This window comes from Bufo bufo, chromosome 6 (assembly GCF_905171765.1).
Source record: "Bufo bufo chromosome 6, aBufBuf1.1, whole genome shotgun sequence".
NCBI classification, from domain to species: Eukaryota; Metazoa; Chordata; class Amphibia; order Anura; family Bufonidae; genus Bufo; species Bufo bufo.
Genome location: NC_053394.1, coordinates 347400851 through 347426681, shown reverse-complemented (window position 1 = coordinate 347426681; position 25831 = coordinate 347400851). Strand labels below are relative to the sequence as shown.

The following is a 25831-nucleotide window of genomic DNA, read 5'->3' as shown; positions in this document are numbered from 1 at the left end:
TATTTAAACTCTTCAAGACCAGCTTTAGTACCTAGTAGAGTACCTTTTTGCTGTTATTACCTAATGGAATGGACTTGGTGGACTTTAAGGTATGTTTGGCATCAAGAGGCAGAGCTTCACTGTTAAGTGCTCTCTGGATTAAGTTGCTTTATAGCACCTCCCCTTTATGCTGAGTGACAGCTGTAGTGGTCTCCTAATTGGATGATACAGCTGAAAAAAGGGAGGGGCTGTGAAGCAGCTCAATCCATAATGCATTTCACAGTGAAGCTCTGCCTTGTGGGCACTTGCATGAACAGAACCTGGCTGAATAAAACTTCATATTCACACTACTCCTGAGAAAAGCTCCACAAAAGCTATGTTTGCACTGCCTTCCCTAGCGTCTACCTATTGCTGTCAGCAGTTTACCAAGATCATAATAGCTGACAGACCCCTTTAAAATATTTCTGATACTTTTGCTTTACTCAAAATATTCCTTAGTTATGGTTTGTGAAAGTTTTTAAAACACTTACCTGTGCAGAGTACAGCTGCGAAAACCCAGTGATGTCCATAAGCAGGCTGAGTTTCATCTCGGAACCATAAACGTAAAATAGGGACACTACTCAGCAACGCATAGGATGGTCTTCCATTCTCACACATGAAATTTACTCTGTCTGTTTCATCCCACCTGCCAATCTGTACACAATATAAAGGTATATAAAATAAATTTGGGATTGATGGAGTAGAGGGAAATATTCTAAAGTTCTAAGTTTTTTTTCTCACCATGTCACCAATTTCTTGGGTTATGTAGATTGGGTCATTTCTCTTCAAATAGTGTTTTTCTGGCTCCTCCTGATAACGTGGGCTCATATCGAGAAACTTAAGGCAAATATCGGGAATGTCTTGTTCAAACTGTGGAATAAAGTGGTCATGTCCTCCTCAACATTAACAAAACCAGCATCTTTAAATGCATAGTTCCAGCTGCTTTAGTTCTTATAACTCAAGACCTACAGACCTAATCACTTGTGTAATTGAGGGTTAAAATAAGTCTCCAGCTAAAACAAATGTATTTTGGGTGGAGATTGGAGAGTAAAATCTTCACACAACACTTTCAAAGTCTTCCTTTTTGGTGTTCCTTAGGTCCATGGGATGAACAGACTAAACCTTAGAAGTAAATCAGTGGTTACAGTGTTAGTGAGGTCTAACCTACTTTTGTTATGCACCCAGCAGGGCATAATGATAGCATTCAGCTTAGGTAGCCATGCCCATGAAGTTGTGTTGGGATAGGTAAGAAAGACTGATGTTGGGCGACTAAGGTCCAATTCATTAAAAAATAATTTCACATTTTTGTTGGCGAATGACTTTTACTTGTTTATAGCTCTCCTCATAAACAAAATGTAAAAACTTACATTTTTAAAATGAAGAGTGTTTTATTATAAGGTTGCTAAAAATACCATAATTGTCAAGTGGTGAACTTAGTGTGCAAGCTTAATTGGAAACTTACTTGCCCAAAGTGCCAAGGATGAGGCTGAGCAGAACTCTCTGTGCCCAGGTAGATGATGCTGTCCTCACTGAGAACAAACTCGCGCCTTTCTGCTTCATTATAGAGGTACACCTGATCATCTAAAAAAGAGGCTAAAGCTATAACAGATTTATATATCTAACAAGAATATGCACTAAAGGGATTGTCCACTTGTCAGAAGGATCTTCCGAAAACAAGCTCATCACAGTTGTCATCTTGCTGATACCTTCAGAGGTCAGCTATACTATCTTGGGGTACACAACAACAAATGTTCAGTTCCCTTGTAGTGCCACCACAGGAGAAAGAAAGCATTGCTTCATGCTTGTGATGTGAATTGGTTCGTACTGCTACCGATTAATTTATCACAATAATTTACCTGTGGTAGAGGGACTGTTCATCTACAGCAGGTAAATTGCATTTTTCCTTATGCGATCAGATTAAAATGGCCGTGAGTCTCACGAGAAAATCTTATTCTTGCACATGCGCCCTTCCTTTGATTAGCAACGCATGTGCAAATATACTCAATGATGACTCTGAACCCATATTCGTAATTGATTGTTGCATGCGCCACAATCTCGGGTTTCAATGATGGTGCCCATTGCAATCAATTATTCATCCATAAAATGCAGTGGTGGAACCTCCAGAGAGAGGCACCCTTTGTAAGTACTCTGTGGCCCATTCTTGTTGACCAAAGTGTCTTCATCCAACTTCTCTATGTCTCAAAGACTCACCTTCACACCACGGATTAAAGAGCATCATGAATTTCCCAAGGTCTTCAATGATTCCACTGTTGATTTTGATTAAAAGTGAGTAATATCCGATGATGGCATCAGCTGGTGAAGTGATCGATACCTTCCACGTGCCATGGATACAGTCAACAACTCTGGCGCTCCATGTTTTTCTGTCACCAAGGCTGGAAATGTTAAAAGTGTTCTTAGTCCTATTTAGTTTTGAAGGATTTGGACCTGACGATAAAACCATGCAAAGAAAAAAAATGAACAACAATGTCAAATAAACTTTTGGTTTTGCTCCCATTTTGCATGAGCTGAACTCAAAGATCTGAAACATTTTCTACATACACAAAAGGCCTATTACTCTCAAATATTGTTCACAAATCTGTCTAAATCTGTGTTAGTGAGCACTTCTCCTTTGCCGAGATAATCCAACCCACCTCACAGTTGTGGCATATTAAGGTGCTGATTAGACAGCATGAATATTGCACAGGTGTGTCTTAGACTTCCCACAATAAAAGACCACTCTGAAATGTGCAGTTTGATCACACATCACAGTGCCACAGATGTCGCAACGTTTGAGGGAGTGTGCAATTGGCAAGTTAACTGCAGGAATGTCTACTAGAGCTGTTGCCCGTGCAATGAATGTTCATTTCTCTACCATAAGCTGTCTCCAAAGGCGTTTCAGAGAATTTGGCAGTACATCCAACCGGCCTCACAACCGCAGACCACGTGTAACCACGCCAGGCCAGGACCTCCATATCCAGCATGTTCACCTCCATGATCGTCTGAGACCAGCCACCCGGACAGCTGCAGCAACAATCGGTTTGCATAACCAAATAATTTCTGCACAAACTGTCAGAAACCGTCTCAGGGAAGCTCATCTGCATGCTCGTTGTCCTCATCGGGGTCTGGACCTGACTGCAGTTCATCGTCGTAATCGACTTAAGTGGGCAAATGCTCACATTCGATGGCGTCTGGCACGTTGGAGAGGCGTTCTGTTCACGGATGAGTCGCGGTTTTCACTGTTCAGGGCAGATGGCAGACAGCTTGTGTGGCGTCGTTTGGGTGAGCGGTTTGCTGACGTCAACGTTGTGGATTGAGTGGCCCATGGTGGCGATGGGGTTATGGTATGGGCAGGCATATGTTATGGACAACGAACACAGGTGCATTTTATTGATGGCATTTTAAATGCACAGAGATACCTTGATGAGATCCTGAGGCCCATTGTTGTGCCATTCATCCATGACCATCGCCTCATGTTGCAGCATGATAATGCACGGCCCCATATTGCAAGGATCTGTACACAATTCCTGGAAGCTGAAAACATCCCAGTTCTTGCATGGCCAGCATACTCACCGGACCTGTCACCCATTGAACATGTTTGGGATGCTCTGGATCGGCGTTTACGACAGTGTGTTCCAGTTCCTGGCAATATTCTGCAACTTCACACAGCTATTGAAGAGGAGTGGACCAACATTCCACAGGCCACAATCAACAACCTGATCAACTCTATGCGACGGAGATGTGTTGCACTGCGTGAGGCAAATGGTGGCCACACCAGATACTGACTGGTTTTCTGACCCTCCCCAGTAAGTCAAAACTGTGCACATTTCAGAATGGCTTTTTATTGTGGGCGGTCTAAGGCACACCTGTGCAATATTCATGCTGTCTGATCAGTTCCTTGATATTCCACACCTGTGAGGTGGGATGCATTATCTCGGCAAAGGAGAAGTGCTCACTAACACGGATTCAGACAGATTTGTGAACAATATTTGAGAGTAATGGGTCTTTTGTGTATGTAGAAAATGTTTCAGATCTTTGAGTTCAGCTCATGCAAAATGGGAGCAAAACTGAAAGTGTTGCGTTTATATTTTTGGACAGTGTAATACTGGATTGGTTGTGCTATTACACACCTGTTGTTGTAATGAGGGTAAACTTGCTCAGATCCTCCTGTCTTAAAGTTAGGTCTTGAAATTTCAAACTGATGGTGAATTCTTGCCCTCGTCTGAGAAAAAGGCAAGTCTCCCTACTTAGGGCAATGGTCCGATGATCACTATTATTTTGAAACACTTGAAGGTCACATCTCAAAGGCAGATCTGATAAAATACAAGATACAACATATACTAAAAGGAAACCTGTCACATTGAACATGGCGTCTGATCTTCAGACAGCATGTTATGGAGCAGGAGGAGCTGAGCAGATTGACATATAGCTTTATGGGAAAGGATTCAGTATAACTTGTAACTCATTCATTTAAATCTTTGCTCTTTCTCGGCTTGGGAGTTCAGTGGGTGGTCCTAATCAGTGATTGACAGCCTTCTTTGTATAAGTGTGCATACAGATATAGCTGTCAGTCTTTGGAGCAGGACCTCCCACATGACTCCTAAGCGCAGAAAGAGCAGGGATTTAGGCTACATTCACACAAATGCACTTTGTTTCTGTGTCCGTTTCGTTTTTTTTGCGGATATGATGTGGACCAATTAATTTCAATGGGTCCGCAAAAAATGTGGACAGCACATTGTGTGCTTTCCGCATCCGTATGTCTGTTCTGTAGCCACGCAAAAAATATAGAACATGTCCTATTCCTATCTGCTTTGCAGACAAGGATAAGCATTGTTAGAATAGATCCACACAAAAAAAAAAAAATGGATGCAACACGGATGTGACACAGGCTTCATCCGTATTTTTTGCGTATCTGCATTTTGCGGACCGCAAAATACATATGGTCATGTGAATGTAGCCTTAAATGGATGAATTACAAGTAAGGGCTCATGCACACGAACGTATTTTCTTTCTGTGTCTGTTCTGGTTTTCTTTGTGGACCGTAAGCGGAACCATTCATTTCAATGGGTCCGCAAAAAAAAACAGAAGTTACTCCGTGTGCATTCCGTTTCCGGATGTCCGTATTTCTGTTTCGCAAAAAAATAAAACATGTCCTATTATTGTCTGCATTACAGACAAGGATAGGACTGTTCTATTAGGAGCCAGCTGTTCCGTTCCGCAAAATACGGAATGCACGCGGACGTCATCCGTATTTTTTGCAGATCCATTTTTTGCCGACTGCAAAATACATACGGTCGTGTGCATGAGGCCTTATACTGAATCTTTTCCCTATAACTATACATGAATCTGCTCAGCTCTTCCTGCTCTATAACATTTCTGCAGCTTGCATTTTGTGGTGACCGGTTCCCTGTAAAAAATTTAAAACCGCTAAATGTCATGGTCAGGAAGCAGAAATGTTTTTAAGTAACAGTCACAAAGCATATTTTTCCCATACCCATTTCCTTAGTATAACTGCACACGATGTGGATCACATGCGGTTTTTCCACGCAGATTTTAGTGTGGAAAAGTTGCAGCGTAATACAATATCAGCAAAGTGTATGAGGTTAGACAAATCTCATGTACACTTTGCTTTTTTATTCCATGCAACAATTGTTCTGCTGTGCAGATTTCAAAATCCGCCACATGTTAATTGTTTGTGCAATTCCAAACCTCTAGAGTGTTTTTCCACATAAACTTTAAAAGAAAACCTGCACCAAAAAAGCATAAAAACCACACAAAAAAGCACCAAAACTGCAAAAATAGCACAGATATAGGTGTGTTTTTTTTATGCAGATTTCTTGAAGATTTTCTGTTTACTAATCTGCACCTCTATTGAGGTTTTTGTGCGGTTTTTATGTGTGTTTTTTTTGTCGCAGATTATCGTGCAAATTCTCTGTTTATGTTAACAACCCCATTGAAGTCTATGAGACAAACCGCTCTACAGAAGGTGCGGAATCCCACAAAAAATTGACATGCTGGTGATTTTAAAATCCGCACAACAGGTCAATTTCCCCACATGAGAAAAAACTGCAAATTGTACATAAGATTTGTCAAATCTCATACACTTGGCTGGTACAGTATTGCCTGTTGCTCCAGTGGTGGTGTTTTTCGTCGCCCGCTGGTCCTTTAGCGATGATATCACGTACATCATGCATTTATTCTCTGCACTGGTGGTCAGGTGCCATGCATGTATGTGCACATCACTACTGAGGCCAGTGACTGGAGCAGAATAAGTAATGGTTATTTCTTTCTTATTTCAGATTTTCCTACTGGTAGGCAATTTTTTTAAAAATCACAGAAAATGTTTAAATATTAAAAAATAATCTGAATATGGACATTGCCAAGTTTCAAACATCATCTAACAATGAAAAAAGTACAAGATAGGGTCTAGTACACCGATAGGAACAAGGCAGTTTCTAGGGCCCATAGCAAGTTTTTTTTTTTTTTTTATATAAAGGAAAGGAGAACATGGGTCATAAAGTAGGCACTTCAAAAGAAGGACATTTGGGGGGTTGGTGGCTAGTAGATGAAGGTCCTGAATATAGGATCCTCTCTAGTAAAAGCTTGTCTCACTTAAGCAAATGGCATTTATCACGTAGACAGAGTTAATACAAGGCACTTACTAATGAATTGTGATTGCCCATATTGCCTCCTTCTCTGGCTGGATTCATTTTTCCATCACATTATACACTGCTCGTTTCCAGGGGTCTTGACCACCACTACAGCGCAGATACGAAGTGGCCTGGATGGGAGCTGCTGCGCACACGTGCCTTTGCATGTTTACACGGTCTCGACCACCACAGATGCCGGAGCTTTTTCCTACAGTGTGCAAGCACGACCACCGCTGCTGGATTCCAGGGTGGTCATAACTATGGATACGAGCAGTGTATAATGTGATGGAAAATGAATCCATCCAGCAAAGGAGGCAATATGGACAATCACAATACATTAGTAAGTGCCTTGTATTAACTTTCTCTACATGATAAATGCCATTTGCTGAAGTGAGACAACCCCTTCACTAGAATTTGACCTAACAGCATATACTCATTTGGAGTATTGTGCGCAGTACTGGAGACCATATCTCCAGAAGGATATTGATACTCTAGAGAGAGTTCAGAGAAGAGCTACTAAACTAGTACATGGATTGCAGGATAAAACTTACCAGGAAAGGTTAAAGGACCTTAACATGTATAGCTTGGAAGAAAGACGAGACAGAGGGGATATGATAGAAACTTTTAAATACATAAAGGGAATCAACAAGGTAAAAGAGGAGAGAATATTTAAAAGAAGAAAAACTGCTACAAGAGGAGATAGTTTTAAATTAGAGGGGCAAAGGTTTAAAAGTAATATCAGGAAGTATTACTTTACTGAGAGAGTAGTGGATGCATGGAATAGCCTTCCTGCAGAAGTGGTAGCTGCAAATACAGTGAAGGGGTTTAAGCATGCATGGGATAGGCATAAGGCTATCCTTCATATAAGATAGGGCCAGGGGCTATCCATAGTACTCAGTATATTGGGCAGACTAGATGGGCCAAATGGTTCTTATCTGCCAACACATTCTACAGTATGTTTCTATGTTTTAATTTTTGGAAATCCCAAACAAAAGAGCATAGTTGGCACATACAAGGGTAAGCTGGGGGACCTCTAGGGGCTTTTCTGTTATCTTGATGCTACCGTTTATTTCCCCTGTAATGTATATGGACATTTTGGCTATATTATTATATATAGCATTACTGCAGCCAAATCACTCTCTGGTCTTTAGTTCGAAAAAAGGTTTCTACTGATTGAGAGATTTTAAAGTAAGGGTACTTTCACAGTAGCGTTGTTAGAATCCGGCAGGCAGTTCCGGCAAGCCATGTACAAACGGAAAGCTCTTTTTTCCGGATTCATTAGACGGATCCAGTGAAATACCGGATCCGTCTCATCCGGTATCATCCGGAATAGCAGATTCAGTATTAACATTTTTACACAGATCAAAAGCCCGGCGCATGCGCAAACCGGATCTGGCGATGCGGCAATTTCCGGAACACTTGGTACCGGATCCGGCATTAATACATCTCTATGGAAATGAATGCCGGACCCGGCAAGTGCGGTATTGTTCCGGGATTTTGTCCAGGAAACAATACTGCAGCATGCTGCGGTATTTTGTAATGTCAAATACCGTACAAGGGACGGAACGGAAGACATCCGGATGCATACTGAACGGGTTGCTTTCCATTCAGACTGCATTAGGACAAAACAGATGCGTTTTTTTCTGGCATTGAGACCCTTTACCGGATTTCAATACCGGAAAAGAATAACTCTAGTGTGAAAGTACCCTAAGTCCTTGTGCCTCTGAATACTATAGCATGCTGCTATCACAACCCCAGCTCATTTTCCCTAAGTACCTGTCTTCTTACCTTGCTTCATGTTTCCTATGGAGTCCCCCTGCAGCTCAGCAGATGACTGCGTTCTGTTAGTTCCTAGAGGTTGGAGTATGTTCTTATCTGTCATTCACACCGTGTTATCAGTTACTACAGCAGCTGTAAGCACGTCTGGGTGGAGTCGTGCTCATAGCTGCGTCACTGGGGAATCTCTTGTAGACATGACATATTAGAAAGTGGGAGTGATATATTTTTATTTTTCATATATTCGTATGAGACCAGCACCCAGGCATCTAGAAAATGTATGCAAAGAGTCACAAAATAATCTCAACAGTGCAAGTTCTATCATTGTCCATTTGACCATATTTACTGGCATGTCAATCTAAAATAATAAAATGTATGCAATAATCACAGGACAGCCTGAAACTGGTAAAGTGGCCTAAACTAGTGACCAGCCTGGAAGAACAATGTAGCGTTATAATAATATTGCTTGTACAGTCCTATTTCTGGTACTTAGACTCTCAACAATCAGATGTGATCTGTTGAGGAAACCAGCCTCAAGTGTTCAGATCTCCTGCAGCGCCCCTATAGAGGAAGAGAAGCATTGCAAGAAGGACTTTATACTATGCAAAAGTGACATCATGCCACCTGAGCCGTGGGATCCTCTTATTACACGGCACTACATTGTGGATCCTTCAATATACATGTCAATACATCTGGAAGACTCCAGGTCCTCCTACATGGACAGATGCCTGCCAGTAAACGATCGCAGATCAGCACTTGTTTAAAGCACCTTTCAGATGGGAGTGAAAGGGGAATAGCGCTCGTTATTGCTCGTTTGTTGGGTGATCGATGCCGCATTTACATGATGCAGTTATCATGAACTAGCGTTATCCTTCCCGATGATCTTCCCGAAAAGCACACAGATTTCTGCACGTTCCATTCAGAATGAATGGCACAGTTGCAGACATTTCTGCAAAAAAATAAAAAATTCAGCCATGTGTAAATCCACCCTAATGATCTTTTTTTTTAGTTTTTGTCTGCTCCTGGGCTCCTCTGAATTTAGGAGCTTCTCATAAGATAATACAAAAGGAGATATGGGGGGAAATTTAGATTTTAGAATATGTTTATTCAGAGCACCTGCTGTGTGTACAACAGTTTTAGACCTAGAGATCCAGTGAGGAACGTTACTCACCACTATACTTACGTTTTATCCAGTATCTGGGATATACCATGCAAGACTCTTGATAACTGCCCTGGACTAAAAGCTGCCTAATGCTACATGTGTACATTATAGATAAGATACATTACAGCTCACAGAACAACGTCATCTGCAGTACCTTCTGAACCTCTTCTGAATGTATCACTTGAGTCACATCAAGTGTAGACAGGCTATTGGGAGCTGAATATTGTGGCTTGTACCCATTTAAAGATGACGGACCAGTGTCTTCATGCAACATACTCAGTATATCAAATATTGTCCAACATTTTTGCCATAGCTAAAAAACAAGTTAGACAAATTCAAGATAATTGAAGAAAATCGTCAGACTGGATAGACTTTATCTCCATGCCTATTTTATTTCTTTGAAACGGGTAGAGATTGTCATTGGAAGCGATCTTACGTGATAGACCAGTTTTGACACATTGCAACTGAAGCTTATGTGGATCCACTGTGCAACTGAACAGATTTGGTTGTGGGGCTCCTAAGGGGGTTATCGAGGTTGCCACCCTGGTCTTCAACCTTTAACCTCTGTACAGGAATGTGGACCCTGCTGCAGGGGAACCACCAGGCCATTACCTCTTGGATTAGTCTCTGATCAGTGGCTGCTGATCCATGGGGGTCAAGGGACTCAGGGATCAGGCAAAACAGTAGTTAGGAAACAAGCTGTGGTCAGGGCAGGCAATGTGAAATAGTGGCTATTGATCCACTGTGCCTACAGAACAGTTTGGCTTGAGACTACTCCTAAGGGAGTTATCCTGGCCAATGTCTGGTCCTCAGGGCAGGCAGAGTTTGCGCAATCCAAAATCAGTCCAAGGATCAGGCACGCAGAAAGAAGGTGTCAGCCTGTGTGGAGTAGCACTAATCTGGTGGCTATGCCCACTGGGGTAGCGGGTCAGCGGCAGGTCTGGGCCACCAGGACAGAGGACAATAGAGCCAGATGAGTGCTCCTGGGGCTGTGTCCGTCAGGAGCAGGAAGGTGGCAGTGGGTACGGGCCTCTGCTGTAACAATTACTCTCCCTTGTGGACAAGAGTAATGCACATGCTCCCAAGGAGAGGCTCCAGGATAAACAGATAAGCCTAGCAGGGACCCAGGCAAATGCTGGATCAGCGCTCTGACAGCCATGCCTGCTGGAATAGCAGAGGTTGATAGCAGCACAATGAGAGCAGAGGAAGGCTGGCGGGCCACCGACATAACATACATGAAGCCCTGTTTTCCTAAGACTTCATATATTCAAGTACATTTCTAGATTAAAGTGATGCTATCGTTCCCAATCTGACATCAGTCACAGAGAGATGTAACTGCAGTTGGCAGGGCAACCGTAAGATGCCTGGTAGAATTATGCACATCTTATTAAATGTAGAAAAATGCAGATAAAAAGCTCAGTTACATGTTGTTTTTATTTCCATGTGTTTTTAAGTATTGTTTATGTCATTTAGGCTTTATTAGTAAAATGATGCCATTCAATCAGCAAAAACTTTAAATTGGCACTAACCGTTCATACAACTTTGCATAAATCAATAGTACAAGCACAAGAAACTTTGTAATATGTTTTATCGGTGATAAATGTGTAGTTCTCCTGTTATCACTAACTTTCATCCCCCTGATAATTGCTTTCTACTTTGAAAAATTTACTTTTCCCATCCAGGACAGATCATCTCTGCAGAAGTATTATATTACACATCTCAATGCAAGTCGATAAGGGGGGGGGGAGTGAGCACGGGCTGAGGAAACATACACAGACAAGCAGACAACACACCTACATGGGAAAATTAAGGCTCAGAACAAGTGCTTCATTCACAAAAATACTAAATACTTGTCTGCAATCTCCTCCCTGATCCTGGGGCTGCTTCTGAGTGACTGTGAGACAGTTAGAGAGGATATTCTCGTCTACTTTCTGTGTGTGCAGTGGATTTCAGCTAGTCTCCACCCAAGAGGAGATATTCAGCAAGTACAGAGGCAAATTGCTAACAATGCCTTATACAAGTGGTATTACACACTGTACTACTACTGATTAATTAAAATTTTGTTTGAAGCTCAGCGCCACTTAAAGGCTGGGTTTCTATGTACCGGTTTTTTTAAGCAGATCTTGAAGCCAAAGCCAGGAGTTGATTCAAAAATAGAAGACTTCAAAATTCCTGGCTTCAAAAACTGCATTTAAAAAAACCTGAACCTGGAAACCCAGCCTAATACAAAAATGACATAACTAAGCCGGGACAAAATCTATTTGAGACAACATAGAAAAGTGCAAGCATTTGTTCGTGACTCCATCAAACATATTTATATATAAAAAAAAGCAATGACCATTCATTCATTAGTACTTTAAAGAACTGGTGCAATTATTGAAATAAGACCCTCTATGCTGTTTTTTGACTTATGTGCCATTTAGATCAACCAGAATAACCTCATTGGAGCATCCAGGGAGGATCAAAAGAGCCTTTCATGCAGTCTTCATAGCAACCTTCACCAACCAAGCGATTGGTCAAACCTCCATGTCACTGATACTAGCTGAGTTCCAGCACCCCTCCAGTTTATGATCAGTGACATCAGTTGTTGACTAAAATGGTTGTGAAGCCTTTGATGACTCGGAACTTGTTGCTGCTGAAGTTCACTTGAAGCTGTTTCAGGCCGGCTTTGTATGGAACCAGCTCAAACTCCAGGATGGATTTTTCTTTTGCTTTCATGGTACCCGCACTGAAAAATAATAGAGTAGAGCTATCATATGACTGACTGGCTAGAACGTACAGTATGGAATAGATATATGCTACAAAAATGTAGAGTTGCTTATCCCTCATACACATGGTGCCCATACACAGCTATGAGCCTATACTATATTATCTTGTGCATCAGATTTTAGGCAAATGCATATAGAAATGTTTTTCTCCTTTTTTTTTTAATATGAAATGGAAGAGAAAAAAAATGTCTGGCATATTCCATTGAATGTCATGTAACTACAATATGGCAGCATGGAGATAACTTGCTGGTCCATTACATCCATACAGAACTGAAGGAGTGAGTAGAGCCATATGTGTATGTCTTATGTGGTATCTCACAATGAGGAGGCCTTTTTAGCTTGGGAAGAGATGGATCATGCTTTAGAGCAGAAGTTTAACTTTTTTAAGTTGGAGGGTCCTGCTCGTCAATGTTCCCGAGTCAATGCTAATTTTTTCTAATCTCAGAGAACCCCATTAACCCAGGGAACTATTTCTAGGACACAATCCTTAGTATTCAACTTTCTTGGTTCACTTACAGTATTTTCATCTGACTCTTCAAAAGTCCGCTGCCCTCAATCAACAGCAGGCAATCGCTTACGTCATCAGTGAGCGGATTGGAGAATATGAGTTGTACTCTGCACGGTTGGTTTACTCTTGCAGATCCCTTAGGCTGCAGGACATAAAAATGGTGATAGTATCATACCTCATGACAGTCTACATGTAACATAAAGCACAATGGGCTATCCACCCTACAGCCTCTTATCCCACACATTGTATCCTCTCAGGACGTTCCTCTTGTATATAATGAATTCAGAGATGGATAGACACTCAGTACTAGTGAAGAACGGCAGGGGCAATATTCGAATTTGCAATATTTCATTATTATTTAGTAGAATATTCGTCATATATTCGTGAATTCGAGAATTCGTGATTATATTCTTGATTGCGAAAATCGGCAATGTAATATTCGCGTAAGGGCTCTTTCACACTTGCGTTGTCCGGATCCGGCGTGTTCTCCATTTGCCGGAATTGCACGCCGGATCCGGAAAAACGCAAGTGAACTGAAAGCATTTGAAGACGGATCCGTCTTCAAAATGCGTTCAGTGTTACTATGGCAGCCAGGACGCTATTGAAGTCCTGGTTGCCATAGTAGTAGTGGGGAGCAGTATACTTACAGTCCGTGCGGCTCCCCGGGCGCTCCAAAATGACGTCAGAGCGCCCCATGCGCATGGATGACGTGTCCATGCGATCACGTCATCCATGCGCGTGGGGCGCCCTGACGTCACTCTGGAGCGCCCGGGGAGCCGCACGGACGGTAAGTATACTGCTCCCTCGCTCCCCACTACACTTTACCATGGCTGCCTTTCAATGGGCATTAATTCCGGATCCGGCCTTGCGACAAGTGTTCAGGATTTTTGGCCGGAGCAAAAAGCACAGCATGCTGCGGTATTTTCTCCGGCCAAAAAACGTTCCGGTCCGGAACTGAAGACATCCTGATGCATCCTGAATAGATTTCTCTCTATTCAGAATGCATTAGGATAAAACTGATCAGGATTCTTCCGGCATAGAGCCCCGACGACGGAACTCTATGCCGGAAGAAAAGAACGCAAGTGTGAAAGAGCCCTAATGCACGCGAAATACAGGCGTGGGTCACTTATGCTACTTTCTTCAAGCTGGTATAGGTTTCCTGAGACTGGAGAAAATGGTTGGCAAGGCAGAACATTAGAATACCTTTATATGCAGATAGAGTGCTCCAATATATTTGTGCTTACGAATTTTCGGCAATATCTGCTACACTATAGATCAATCAAACCTACACTGACTATCTCCAACTTTTCTATTGGTTGCTAAGCTGTGACAAAGCCTTCCCATTGGCCCACAAGCTAGAAGAAAGGAGGGATGATCACCTGATGTGTACTGTGTTAAAAAACAACAACAAATATTCGTCATTATGAATATATAGCACTATATTCTAAATATTTGTGAATTGTCGAAGGGCTGATATTTGCGATAAAAATTTGCTTTTCAAATATTCGCGCTCAACACTACTCAGTACCAGATCAATCTGTCTATCTATCTAAAAGCATTCTTTTTCCAGATTTTCTTTTATAGGCATTCTTTTTTCCCTATAGAGAGCTCTATAAGAAAATTACTGAAGTAACACCGCACCCGAGCATGCTGCAATTTAAAAACAATAAAAAATAAAAAAAAGCAACATGCAGTTTTTGTGCCAAAACTAGATTGAAAATATAAAGGGAGGACTTCTCCTTCTCCTTCCTGCTGGATCCACTTCTGACATTTCCGCAAAAAACTGTCAGATAGTGTTGTGCGCGAATATTCGAAACGCGAATATTAATCGCGAATATCAGCACTTCGAGAATATTTAGAATATAGTGATATTTATTCGTATTTTCGAATATTCTAGATTTTTTTTCATCTGAACCCATGATCCCTCCCTGCTTCTTGCTTGTGGGCCAATGAGAAGGCTGCAATGTCTTTGTCTGAGCTTAGCAACATCCCTAGCAACCAATAGGAAAGTTGCCTACCCCTTACTATATAAGAACCTACCCAGAAGCCATTTTCTGTAGTTTTATGGAGTTCTGAGAGAGACAGCAGTGTCATTGCTATGTCTGTGCTTTGCTCATTACATTAGATAGTTAGTTAGCTTATATATATAATACAGATAGTTAGTGGGAGATAGTCAGTGTAGGTTATATCCTGATATAGTGTAGCTGGTAGGTTCCAGTGCAGGGTGTTAGGCAGTGTGATAGGTTCTGCTGTCCATACATACATGCTACAGACATAGTGCTGTGATGTCACAACAATACATAGTACACCAATCAGTAATATGTAGTCAGACCTGCTAAAATGTGAAGTTTCACGTATTGCGCCAAAATATTCGCATAATTAGTGCCGATTAGCGCAATCTCAAATATATTGGAGCACTCTATCTGCATATAAAGCTATTGTAATGTTCTGCCATGACAACCATTTTCTCCAGTCCCAGGAAACTTCTTGCAGCTTGGAAAATGTAGCAAAAGTGACCAACGCCTGTATTGCGAGCGCATTATGAGAATATTACATTGCCGATTTTCGCAATCAAGAAAATAATCGAATTCGCAAATATACGACAAATATTTGCGAAATATTGTGAATTCGAATATTGCCCCTGGCGCTCATAACTACTGTCAGACCTGCAGTTTTTAGGGCAGTTTTTCACATTAGTGGCTAAATAATGGAGGGAAAGTGTGCAGTGTCCCACTATGTGCTATATGTGGGCACTTTAAACTTTTGCTGCTAACTGTCATATTTAATGTATTGTATTTCCTAATATCAGGCTGGCATTGTCATTACATCTATTCGCCCCTAGGTGGTGCTGGCTCCACTGATATATCTGGGGTTTGCTAATAAAGTTAGTTGTTAATTCAGTGTGTACAAAAGTAAACAGAGAGGAGAAGAAAGTATATGGAGGAGCAGAGCAGGCTCAGTCCAATATGTAGTTGCCTTTCTTTCCTTTGGGCCCTGATCAAGCCTGGAGATGACAGACCAAATAGTCACAGCAGCCCAGCACAGACAAGTGAGTCTATGTATGAATATAAAGCAAGTCTAGTGAAGATTAGAGCTGAATCTAGCCAAGGGACTTCAGAAGCACCAGTGACCAGGAGGAACTTAAAGGTACCTGGACACAACTAGATGATTAGTGCGCAGAATTATCCTTTTTCACTAAATGCCTTCTGGGACATAGTAAACCTGAATATTTCAAGAGAGCATCCTACATCAAATAATGTAGCAGAGAGTTTGCCTGCCATGAGGGAGAACGCCCTTATTGGATTGCTCAATATAAAAGTAAGGAAACCATTATATTCAGTACCTGAGTGCTAGAGATTAGACTTAAAATAGAACTATCTAAGAAGAGAACTTTTGTCTTGCCTGTAAAGTAACAGCATTAGGAAAACTCAACTGACAATTGCCAGACCTGTTATACGGATCTCAGCTAAATTAACATCTGGATTATTACCTTTGATATATAAATTAACTGTACCAACTGTCCTGAGACCATTGATTCAGTAAAAAGTTTTACTACAACTAACTCCTCATCCTTTCTACTACCATCAGCATTTGCACCTTATGGTGCTGGCATCACGAACACAGGGGCCCAGCCACCCAAGCACCTTAAACACCTATACCATCAAGGGCACCTTAACTTCCATCTGGCTCGTGTTCCCTGCAATAGAGAGTGCCCCGGAGGATTTTGTGCTGTCTTCCCATCCACTGCACGCCGGCCCAGGGAGCTACAGAAAAGTTAGTACAACTACTGCACCCATTCGGCACACCACCACTCTCACTCACTCACTAAACCCCTGTGGCCCGGACGTCGCAAGTGTACATCTTTCTTTGTACTTTTCCTTAACTGCATGCGAAAGTTCACATTTTCTGACAATTGTGGTGGTCTCAATCTTACGTCATAAATGGCACATCTCCCTCTCCTTCTGGGCTGTAATTTCTGATTGTTATCGGAGATTACATTGTTAATAAAATTATATAGTGCAACAGATCGAATTTCCGTGATCCTGCATCTGACTCTGCCTCACATCATCTGTTTAAATCGATGTGGGTCTGTCATTGACTTACATTGTCCTTTTTTCTCAACAGTATATTGAGACATGTATTTGTCAAACATATGCTGAAAGGACACTTTGGCATGGCGGGCTAAAGAAAGTATGCATCTACATTGGGCTAATTACTGCTGTACAGAGGCAGACCATGTGACTGCTATGGGGCCCAGGACAAGAAGGGGCCCAGTCTTAGTTGGGATTATCTCCCTCTTCTACTGGAGGTGAAAACTTGGTCAGGACTCTACCCTCTAAAGGAACAACTTTTAGCAAATGAGGCAGTGGAAAAATGCCCATGGGTCATTGAAAAGGATTTAGGCAGAAACCCTTCTGTCCTGGTCTGATCCTTACTATGATGCCCTTACTTCTCTATGTACACCATTGCTGGTGTATTTGCCAAACTTAGCTTCTAAAATACCAGCTCTTACTTCACCGAGGCCAGAAACCTTGGTGACACATACCTTCCGTCAACGACAGACCCTTGCGCCTTCCTACAATATATATATATATATATATATATTGGAAAAGATTCAGTATAATTTGTATTTCATTTCATTCATTTAAAATGCGCCTATTGGACTCCTAAACATAGAAAGTGTGGGAATTTCAATCAATATAAGCAATCTCTATACACAAAACTATATATCAATCTGCTCAGATCCCCCTGCTTGCAACATACTGCAGTTTCAAAGTGCTGGGCTCCCTTTAACGTAAGTCTGTGTATTCCTATGGACTGTAGCAGTCACACGAGAAATCTGTATTGAGCAATATGGTTGTTTGCACACAGACATTGAGGACACTACACGTATTGTTTTATGCACAGTTCCATCTGGTTAACGCACACTACACATTATATCTGACAAGTCTTACATTAATCATGATCTGTGGCATTGCTAGGTTGATGTCCTTCTCTACGAGAACTTTCTCCCAGGTTATATTCTGTTCCCCCACAGCTGCCACTCTTATCAAGTTGTTATCTTCAAGGTACTTTCCATACTGTGAATATGGTATTTGCAACAAGATCCATTTCTCTGCAAATTGTAGACACCAAGCCATTAACAGAAGTTCAGACTTACAGAAAATCATTAGTGAAATTGTAATGCAACTTTCAGTGGTTCTTATGGCAATGAGGTCCATATGTCCATGTAGTAGGCCACAGACCTGGTGACCATCTTTAGTGGTCTTCAGGTCCATGTTCTATGAGACATGGCCCTAAATAGAACATGTTCTGAGTGGCCTGGAACAAGCCAAATTTGGCTAGATTGTCTCAGAAAATTTGTGATTTTTTGCAATTATGCAATTAAACCATACACGCAATTCTGAATATGCTCGTTCTACAACCCTCAACAGTATTTTATTGGTAGAGCACCAGTTTGTTCTCCAGAACTGCATTTTCTACTGTAACTGAAGCATACCTCCCAACATTTGAATACCAAATTGAGGGGTATTTTCAGACACACCGCTTGCAGTTTGGACCCCAATATCATTAACACCCTTAGGGCTCATTCACACGACTGAATGAATGAGTCTGCATTCTTTCCGCAAAACGGGTGCTGACCCATTCATTTCAACAGCTGTCCTCATCCGTTGTTCCGTTCCGCAGCCCCGCAAAAAAAGATAGAGCATGTCCTATTTTTGTCCGCAATTGCGGACAAGAATAGGCATTTCTATCATAGTGCTGGTCATATGTGGCCCGCAAATTACGGAACACACACGGGTTGGTATCCGTAGTTTGCAGATCTGCAAATTCCGGACCATAAAACACTACGGTTGTGTGAATGTAGCCTTAGTATGTACATACACATGTATCTATTATTTTGTGGTACAGCTGTGGGAAAAAGAGAAAAAATTGACTGATGTGTGGTATGGCCAAAGGGAGCAATAGGCAACCATTTTGGAGGCTATGAAGCATGGGTATATATTATCTCCCCGCCCCAACATTTAACTGTGGGTGAATCACTTCCAGGAAGTGTGGAACAGAAAGTACGACTCCCCAGATTTCTGATCAATTTCCATTTTTTATATTGAGTGAAAGAAATTGTAATGAAAAAAGTCACCCTCCCCGTCACCCACTTCTGTGTCAGAGAAGGTGAAACGGGTGCTCACTCTAAACACCAAATTTGTCAATGTATTTCCACTGACAGATATCCCTATACAGCTCTGTGTTCAGTCATAGAGTGCATTATAAAATTGTCTGCCTGTAGTTACCACTTGGGGGAGCTGAGTGTATAGGAATTTATACAGTTGCCATTGACTGCAAAGGAAGCTTTAAAAAATCTCTCTGCGCTGAGCTCTCCCTAGTGGCGGCTGCAGGAAATACAGTGTTTTCATTCTGGAACAGGAACTCCATAGCAGTTTGTGCACCAAAAATTCGTCAGTGCGACAGAATTTTTTATGTGCACCCAAGATTTGTCAGTGCCCAGAAAGTTTTTAGCACACTGAGGTGCATTTAGGCCACACCACTTTTTTCACATGCCCTTGAAGCCACCCACTTGTTGGACAAGGCATAAGATGCTTAGAAAAGAGTGTAACTTAGTAAATGTGATGCATTTTTTATAGTAAATCTAGCCCAGTGTGTCTAAAATGTAGTGTCAAAATGCAACCCTACATTCAATTGTTTTTTTTGATAGATAGAATTCATTTACATTACCTTCTTTAGGCCCGAGGTCAATGTACTTGGAGTCCTTCCAGAACTGGACCCCTGGTTTCCCTGTGTGCTTCAAGGACTGTGCACTGAAGCTCAGCTTTAATGTCTTGGGAACAGAGAGAAAATTAACAGATAATAAAACCAGATTGATGGTTTGTCCGAGCTGTGGAGACTCCCTCAGCTTAAACTTCAGCAGTAGTTTTGCATCTCTTAGTGGGCGGTTTGGTTCTTCACGATCAGGAACGGTTTCTTGTTCAGGTGACACGCCATTAGAAGCGAATCCATTAGTGATGTGACTATATGGAGCACCATTTGAAGATAACATTTTGTTTCTACTCCTTAATCTTTGCAAAGCTTTCTGGAAAACCTTCCTTTCTTCAATTGTTCCTTATTAACATAGTAAAAGAAAATACTTAGACAATCACACGTGGAATTTTCTTCAACTTTTTCTTCATCTAACGACTTTCTGTGCTTCCCACAAACTCTTTGGGGGAGATTTATCAAAACTGTTCTAAAGGAAAACTGACCTTTTTCCCCATAGCAACCAATCAGATTCCACCTTTTATTTTTCAGAGCTCCTTTGGAAAATAAAAGGTGGAATCTGATTGGTGGCTATGGACAACTAAGCCAGTTTACCTTTACACTAGTTGTGTTCTGTTAAGTGGTGGACTCGAAAATCGATTAACTAAGCCACATGCACATGTTGTGTGTTACAAGCAGGTTTCCTGTGTGGATATTGTATACTTCTCCAGTGGCATGTTTTCCAGTGGCATTGGTGGGCACGTGCATGATAAAGCCAAGGATAGTACATTTCACTTCTCTGCTCATTTATTCCATGCGCAGTGCATGTGGAGTAAAGCGAGGTGTAACGTCCTTGGCTTCCGTGACGCAGAGGGAATTCACGTAGTGCCGTCAAAGTCTGAATTTCATTTACCTTTTTCTACAGAGATGGATGGGTTTGCTGGGAGGAGCAAGTTTGGGACCCTCAACCCTAGCTGCATAAAAGCATGCTGGTTTTGTGCTGTCAGTGCTAGTGGCTGGCTCTGCACTTTTAGGCTGCTGCTAAAATCAATTTTTTCACATTGAGCTCCACTTTGCCTTTCTGATTCCAACATGTATCTCTAGTACTTTAAAAACTATTTTTGATAACAATAATAACTATAGCCATTATTATGTTCTACAGTTAATGTCCAGTGCAAGGCTGGTATCAACACCACATGAACCTAGGCTTGAGGGCCTATATGACCAACTGGGTTATCAGGTTTCATGCTTGTCAACATCATGGTGGGGTGGTCCAATTGCACCCCTCTTCTCTTATTCAGAGGCAAAAGCTACAGTATATCAACTGAGGCTTTCTATGCTGGAAGGTAATGAAGCATCAGTAGGGCCCCATGATCAACTTCAGTTTGAAAAATGTGCCATCTGAAGAGGGACATCAGAGAAGGTTCCTTGACTATTTCATTGTTTTGAATGCATCTTATCATCTTATAGGGCATATATAGCATAGTAATATAAGATACATGTGATTGAAGGACTAGAGTTTCATAAAAATACTGAGTATGTTGAGGGTATACATTTCAAGAATTGCTACATACATATGCGTCCTACCTTCATCATACTTGTAGGTGTGGGTGATATCTTCACGTTCATCTGACCCAACACACTTTGTACTGATTCGATTTCCAATCAAATGGGGATCACAGAAATATTTTTCTTTATTTTTTCCGGATAGTGTCCATGTCACACAGTCTGCATTCACCATGGAAAACACAAAGGGACCATCATAGTTGAGGTGGACCTCTCCTTTTTTTATAGCTTTTACGGAGGCAGGTCCACAGCAGTAAATTCCTGTAGGAAGGTACACAATGTCAGGATAAGAGCCTTCCTCAGCAATGAATTGAGAGATGATGTTATCCTACTCTTACTGTACCATTGCTTGTTTCCTGGGGGGTTGGATCTAGAACTTGCCAACCTCCATATTCTGGTGGTAGATCTCTTCTTGCCATCCAGCATTCACACCATACATGGAAATTCCTAGCGGAGAAAAATATAACATAATGATCCTTATTTATGTATCATATTCTCTAGGCCATTCCTATCTACTGGCATCTAAATTCGAATGTCCCAGCATCCTGTACTTGTTCAGTGTCTGTGCAGTTCTATCTGTGGAAATCAGCATTCTGGGAAACTGTAGAATCAAGTATTTTATAAAGTCCAGGTATGAGCACTGTGTATGGTAAATGTAAGACTTGTGTATGGTGCACTACTGGATGGGGTGTATAGTTTACCCAGAATGCTCAGATGGCTGAGGTAAAATAATCCTGGAAACCTGGGTTGTTTCAGCAAAGTGTAGCTATGGGCCTGGAATTTTATGGAATGGTTGGTGGGTAGGTTGGTTGAGAGACCTGCCATTCCCACCCCTCTCTCTAATATGGAATTTTACCCTAGTCTGAGATGAACCCAGGTATAGCTCTTGGACTCATTGCTGTCGGGATAAAACAGAGCTAAAAGCCTCATTTAGGGTCAGTGTCTGGAAGCTGCATGACCTGTGTTGGCTCTGCAAAGCCTGATCCCCCTGTGTTGGATTTGAAGTACATAGGTGAGGTAACCTGATGTATAGTTAGTGTCTGGACGGACGAGGTGATTTATTTTTTTATGCCATGCGCATGTGGATGCGAAAAAGTGAATAGTGAACTTGCATGGCATTGTGTTGGATGGAAAATAAAAGCTGTTTGGGCTTTTAACCTCTGAAATCTGTGAGTCTTTCATTACCAACCCCATCACAACCACATTGAGCCGCGACAGCACATACAGTGGGATGCAAAAGTTTGGGCAACCTTGTTAATCGTCATGATTTTCCTGTATAAATCGTTGGTTGTTACGATAAAAAATGTCAGTTAAATATATCATATAGGAGACACACACTGATATTTGAGAAGTGAAATAAAGTTTATTGGATTTACAGAAAGTGTGCTATAATTGTTTAAACAGAATTAGGCAGGTGTATAAATTTGGGCACTGTTGTCATTTTATTGATTCCAAAACCTTTAGAACTAATTATTGGAACTCAAATTGGCTTGGTAAGCTCAGTGACCCCTGACCTACATACACAGGTGAATCCAATTATGAAATAGAGTATTTAAGGGGGTCAATTGTAAGTTTCCCCCCTCTTTTAATTTTCTCTGAAGAGTAGCAACATGGGGGTCTCAAAACAACTCTCAAATGACCTGAAGACCAAGATTGTTCACCATCATGGTTTAGGGGAAGGATACAGAAAGCTGTCTCGGAGATTTCAGCCGTCTGTTTCCACAGTTAGGAACATATTGAGGAAATGGAAGACCCCAGGCTCAGTTCAAGTTAAGGCTCCAAGTGGCAGACCAAGAAAAATCTCGGATAGACAGAAGCGACGAATGGTGAGAACAGTCAGAGTCAACCCACAGACCAGCACCAAAGACCTACAACATCATCTTGCTGCAGATGGAGTCACTGTGCATCGTTCCACCATTCGGCGCACTTTACACAAGGAGATGCTGGATGTGAGAGTGATGCAGAGGAAGCCTTTTCTCTGCCCACAGCACAAAAAGTGCCGCTTGAGGTGGGCTAAAGCACATTTGGACAAGCCAGCTTCATTTTGGAATAAGGTGCTGTGGACTGATGAAACTAAAATGGAGTTATTTGGCCATAACAAGGGGCGTTATGCATGGAGGAAAAGAACACGGCATTCCAAGAAAAACACCTGCTACCTACAGTAAAATATGGTGGTGGGTCCATCATGCTGTGAGGCTGTGTGGCCAGTGCAGGGACTGGGGATCTTGTCAAAGTTGAGGGACGCATGGATTCCACTCAGTATCAGCAGATTCTTGAGACCAATGTCCAGGAATCAGTGACAAAGCTGAAGCTGCGCCGGGGCTGGATCTTTCAACAAGACAACGACCCTAAACACTGCTCAAAATCCACTAAGGCATTTATGCAGAGGAACAAGTACAACGTTCTGTAATGGCCACCTCAGTCCCCAGACCTGAATATAATTGAAAATCTGTGGTGTGACTTAAAGATAGCTGTCCATGCTCGGAAGCCATCAAACCTGAATGAACTAAAGATGTTTTGTAAAGAGGAATGGTCCAAAATACTTTCAACCAGAATCCAGACTCTCATTGGAACCTACAGGAAGCGTTTAGAGGCTGTAATTTCTGCAAAAGGAGGATCTTCTAAATATTGATTTCATTTCTTTTTTGTGGTGCCCAAATTTATGCCCCTGCCTAATTCTGTTTAAACAATTATAACACACTTTCTGTAAATCCAATAAACTTCATTTCACTTCTTAAATATCACTGTGAGTGTCTCCTATATGATATATTTAACTGACATTTTTTATGGTAACAACCAAAGATTTATACAGGAAAATCATGACGATTAACAAGGTTGCCCAAACTTTCGCATCCCACTGTACTTATGTATATGCCTGATGATCTAATCCAGGCATCCTCAAACTGCGGCCCTCCAGCTGTTGCAAAACTACAACTCCCAGCATGCCCGAACAGCCTACAGGTATCAGCCTACAGCAGGGCATTGTGGGAGTTGTAGTTTTACAACAGCTGGAGGGCCACAGTTTGAGGATGCCTGATCTAATTGATGCCTTTAAACAAATTATGTATTTTATCTCATTTGATATGTGGAATGGTTCTGTGCCTTCCTTACCAGATACTGTCATTGCTTTCTTTAGAAAGTTTCTTCCCATTGGTGTCATAGTACTCATCAATTATCAGATTACTATTAGTGTCATGAGCTGAATCAAAGTTTGTGACAACACGAGTTGGGATTCCTAAACTTCTCATCACTGGAGAAAAGGAAGCAAAAAATTGATTATTCAATTATACTTATTTACTTAAAGGCTGCAGTATTTTCATAATGTACAAGAACATACAGGTATTTGCTTGCAGGGACACAAAATGTGAGAAAAGACACATGTTTTAAGGCAAAGTTTTCCATAGAATTAAATCTTAATGGCTGCCAAGAAACATGACCGCTGCTGTATAAGGCTAGGGCTACACAGCGAACTTGGTAGCGACAGCTGTCACACTACCAGGTATTACAGTGTAGCAGTTCAGCCATAGATATAAATGGGGTCATAGCGCAACTTGCATGTTTGCTATGACCATGAACCTGGAATTGCAACAAATTCAGAATTTTGTGATACCAGGGTCACGGTCGTGGCAAATGTGGGAATCATGCTGTGACCCCATTCATTTCTATGGCTGCATTGCTACACTTTGATTCCTGATAGCGTGACAGTTGTTGCTCCCAAGATCTCCATGTAGTCCTAGACTGAAAGGTCCATAGTTGTTAAATTCCCACCCCACTCATTCAGTTTTGACTATAGCTGCAGAGCAATGATGTCACTGCTGCTTTCACATTCAGGAGCCCACCTACTCTAGCAGTGTCGGACTGGGGTACTTAGGGCCACCAGTGTAACTGATTCTGGGGGCCCACCTTAGGGCTCCTGCACACTAACTTATTTTTTTTCCATGTCTGTACCGTTCACTTCACTTCAATGGGACCGCAATTTTTTTTTAAAATAAATGACTCCGTGTGCATTCTGTGTCTGTATGTCTGCATGGCCGTTCTGAAAAATGATAGAACATGTCCTATTATTGTCGGCATTACAGACAAGGATAGGACTGTTCTATTAGAGGTCGGCTGTTGTGTTCCGCATAATGTGGAATGCACACACCCAGTATCCATGTTTTGCGGATCTGCAATTTGCAGACTGCAAAACATCCAACGTTCGTGTTCATGAGCACTTACAGTGATAACAGAAATATTAAAGATGAAGTATGATGGCAGACATTCACAGCAAAATGCACAAACATACATGTGGCAGAATTTACACATATATGGATATCCTGCACTTAAGGCAGTCAGAAACAAGACACATGCAGCGCACACCAATCACTCATTGGACACATGTGGGACACAAAACACTTATATGGGTCACATGCCACTGATGCATACAGTTGTGTTCAAAATAATAGCAGTCAGACATGACTAACCTGATCAATCACTGTTTTTGGTAGAAATTATATTTCTACATGGCAAATAATTTACTAGCAGGTGTAGTAGAGTAATAGAAATCCAACAGACCCTACACTCATGACATGCATGCTGCTGATTCTGTATAATTCAATCACTTATTGAAAGGGGCATGTTCAAGATAATAGCA

At 41.6% G+C, this 25831-nt stretch overlaps 2 protein-coding genes across 4 annotated transcripts in view; both read right to left on the bottom strand.

The window, feature by feature from the left end:
* LOC121006008 (protein 4.2-like) overlaps positions 1-8556 on the bottom strand; it is a 42470-nt gene extending 33914 nt beyond the window's left edge. Inside the window, exons 1-6 of one of the 2 annotated variants that reach the window (XM_040438887.1) lie at positions 8454-8556; positions 4146-4328; positions 2230-2463; positions 1481-1599; positions 760-888; positions 510-672 (exon numbers count right to left, since the gene is read on the bottom strand). In XM_040438887.1, the coding sequence (XP_040294821.1) occupies positions 510-672; positions 760-888; positions 1481-1599; positions 2230-2463; positions 4146-4328; positions 8454-8547 (922 nt within the window). In that variant the 5' untranslated portion in view covers positions 8548-8556. Of the gene's footprint in view, positions 1-509; positions 673-759; positions 889-1480; positions 1600-2229; positions 2464-4145; positions 4329-8441 lie in introns of both variants that reach the window. The other variant, XM_040438886.1, reaches the window with a different exon arrangement.
* A 2501-nt stretch (positions 8557-11057) lies between these two features.
* The window catches only part of LOC121006009 (protein-glutamine gamma-glutamyltransferase 5-like), a 48139-nt gene continuing 33365 nt past the window's right edge, over positions 11058-25831 (bottom strand). For both annotated transcript variants that reach the window (XM_040438888.1, XM_040438890.1), the window contains exons 7-13: positions 24310-24448; positions 21542-21645; positions 21220-21459; positions 19615-19998; positions 17835-17995; positions 12888-13021; positions 11058-12331 (exon numbers count right to left, since the gene is read on the bottom strand). In XM_040438888.1, the coding sequence (XP_040294822.1) occupies positions 12184-12331; positions 12888-13021; positions 17835-17995; positions 19615-19998; positions 21220-21459; positions 21542-21645; positions 24310-24448 (1310 nt within the window). In that variant the 3' untranslated portion in view covers positions 11058-12183. The remainder of the gene's footprint in view (positions 12332-12887; positions 13022-17834; positions 17996-19614; positions 19999-21219; positions 21460-21541; positions 21646-24309; positions 24449-25831) is intronic.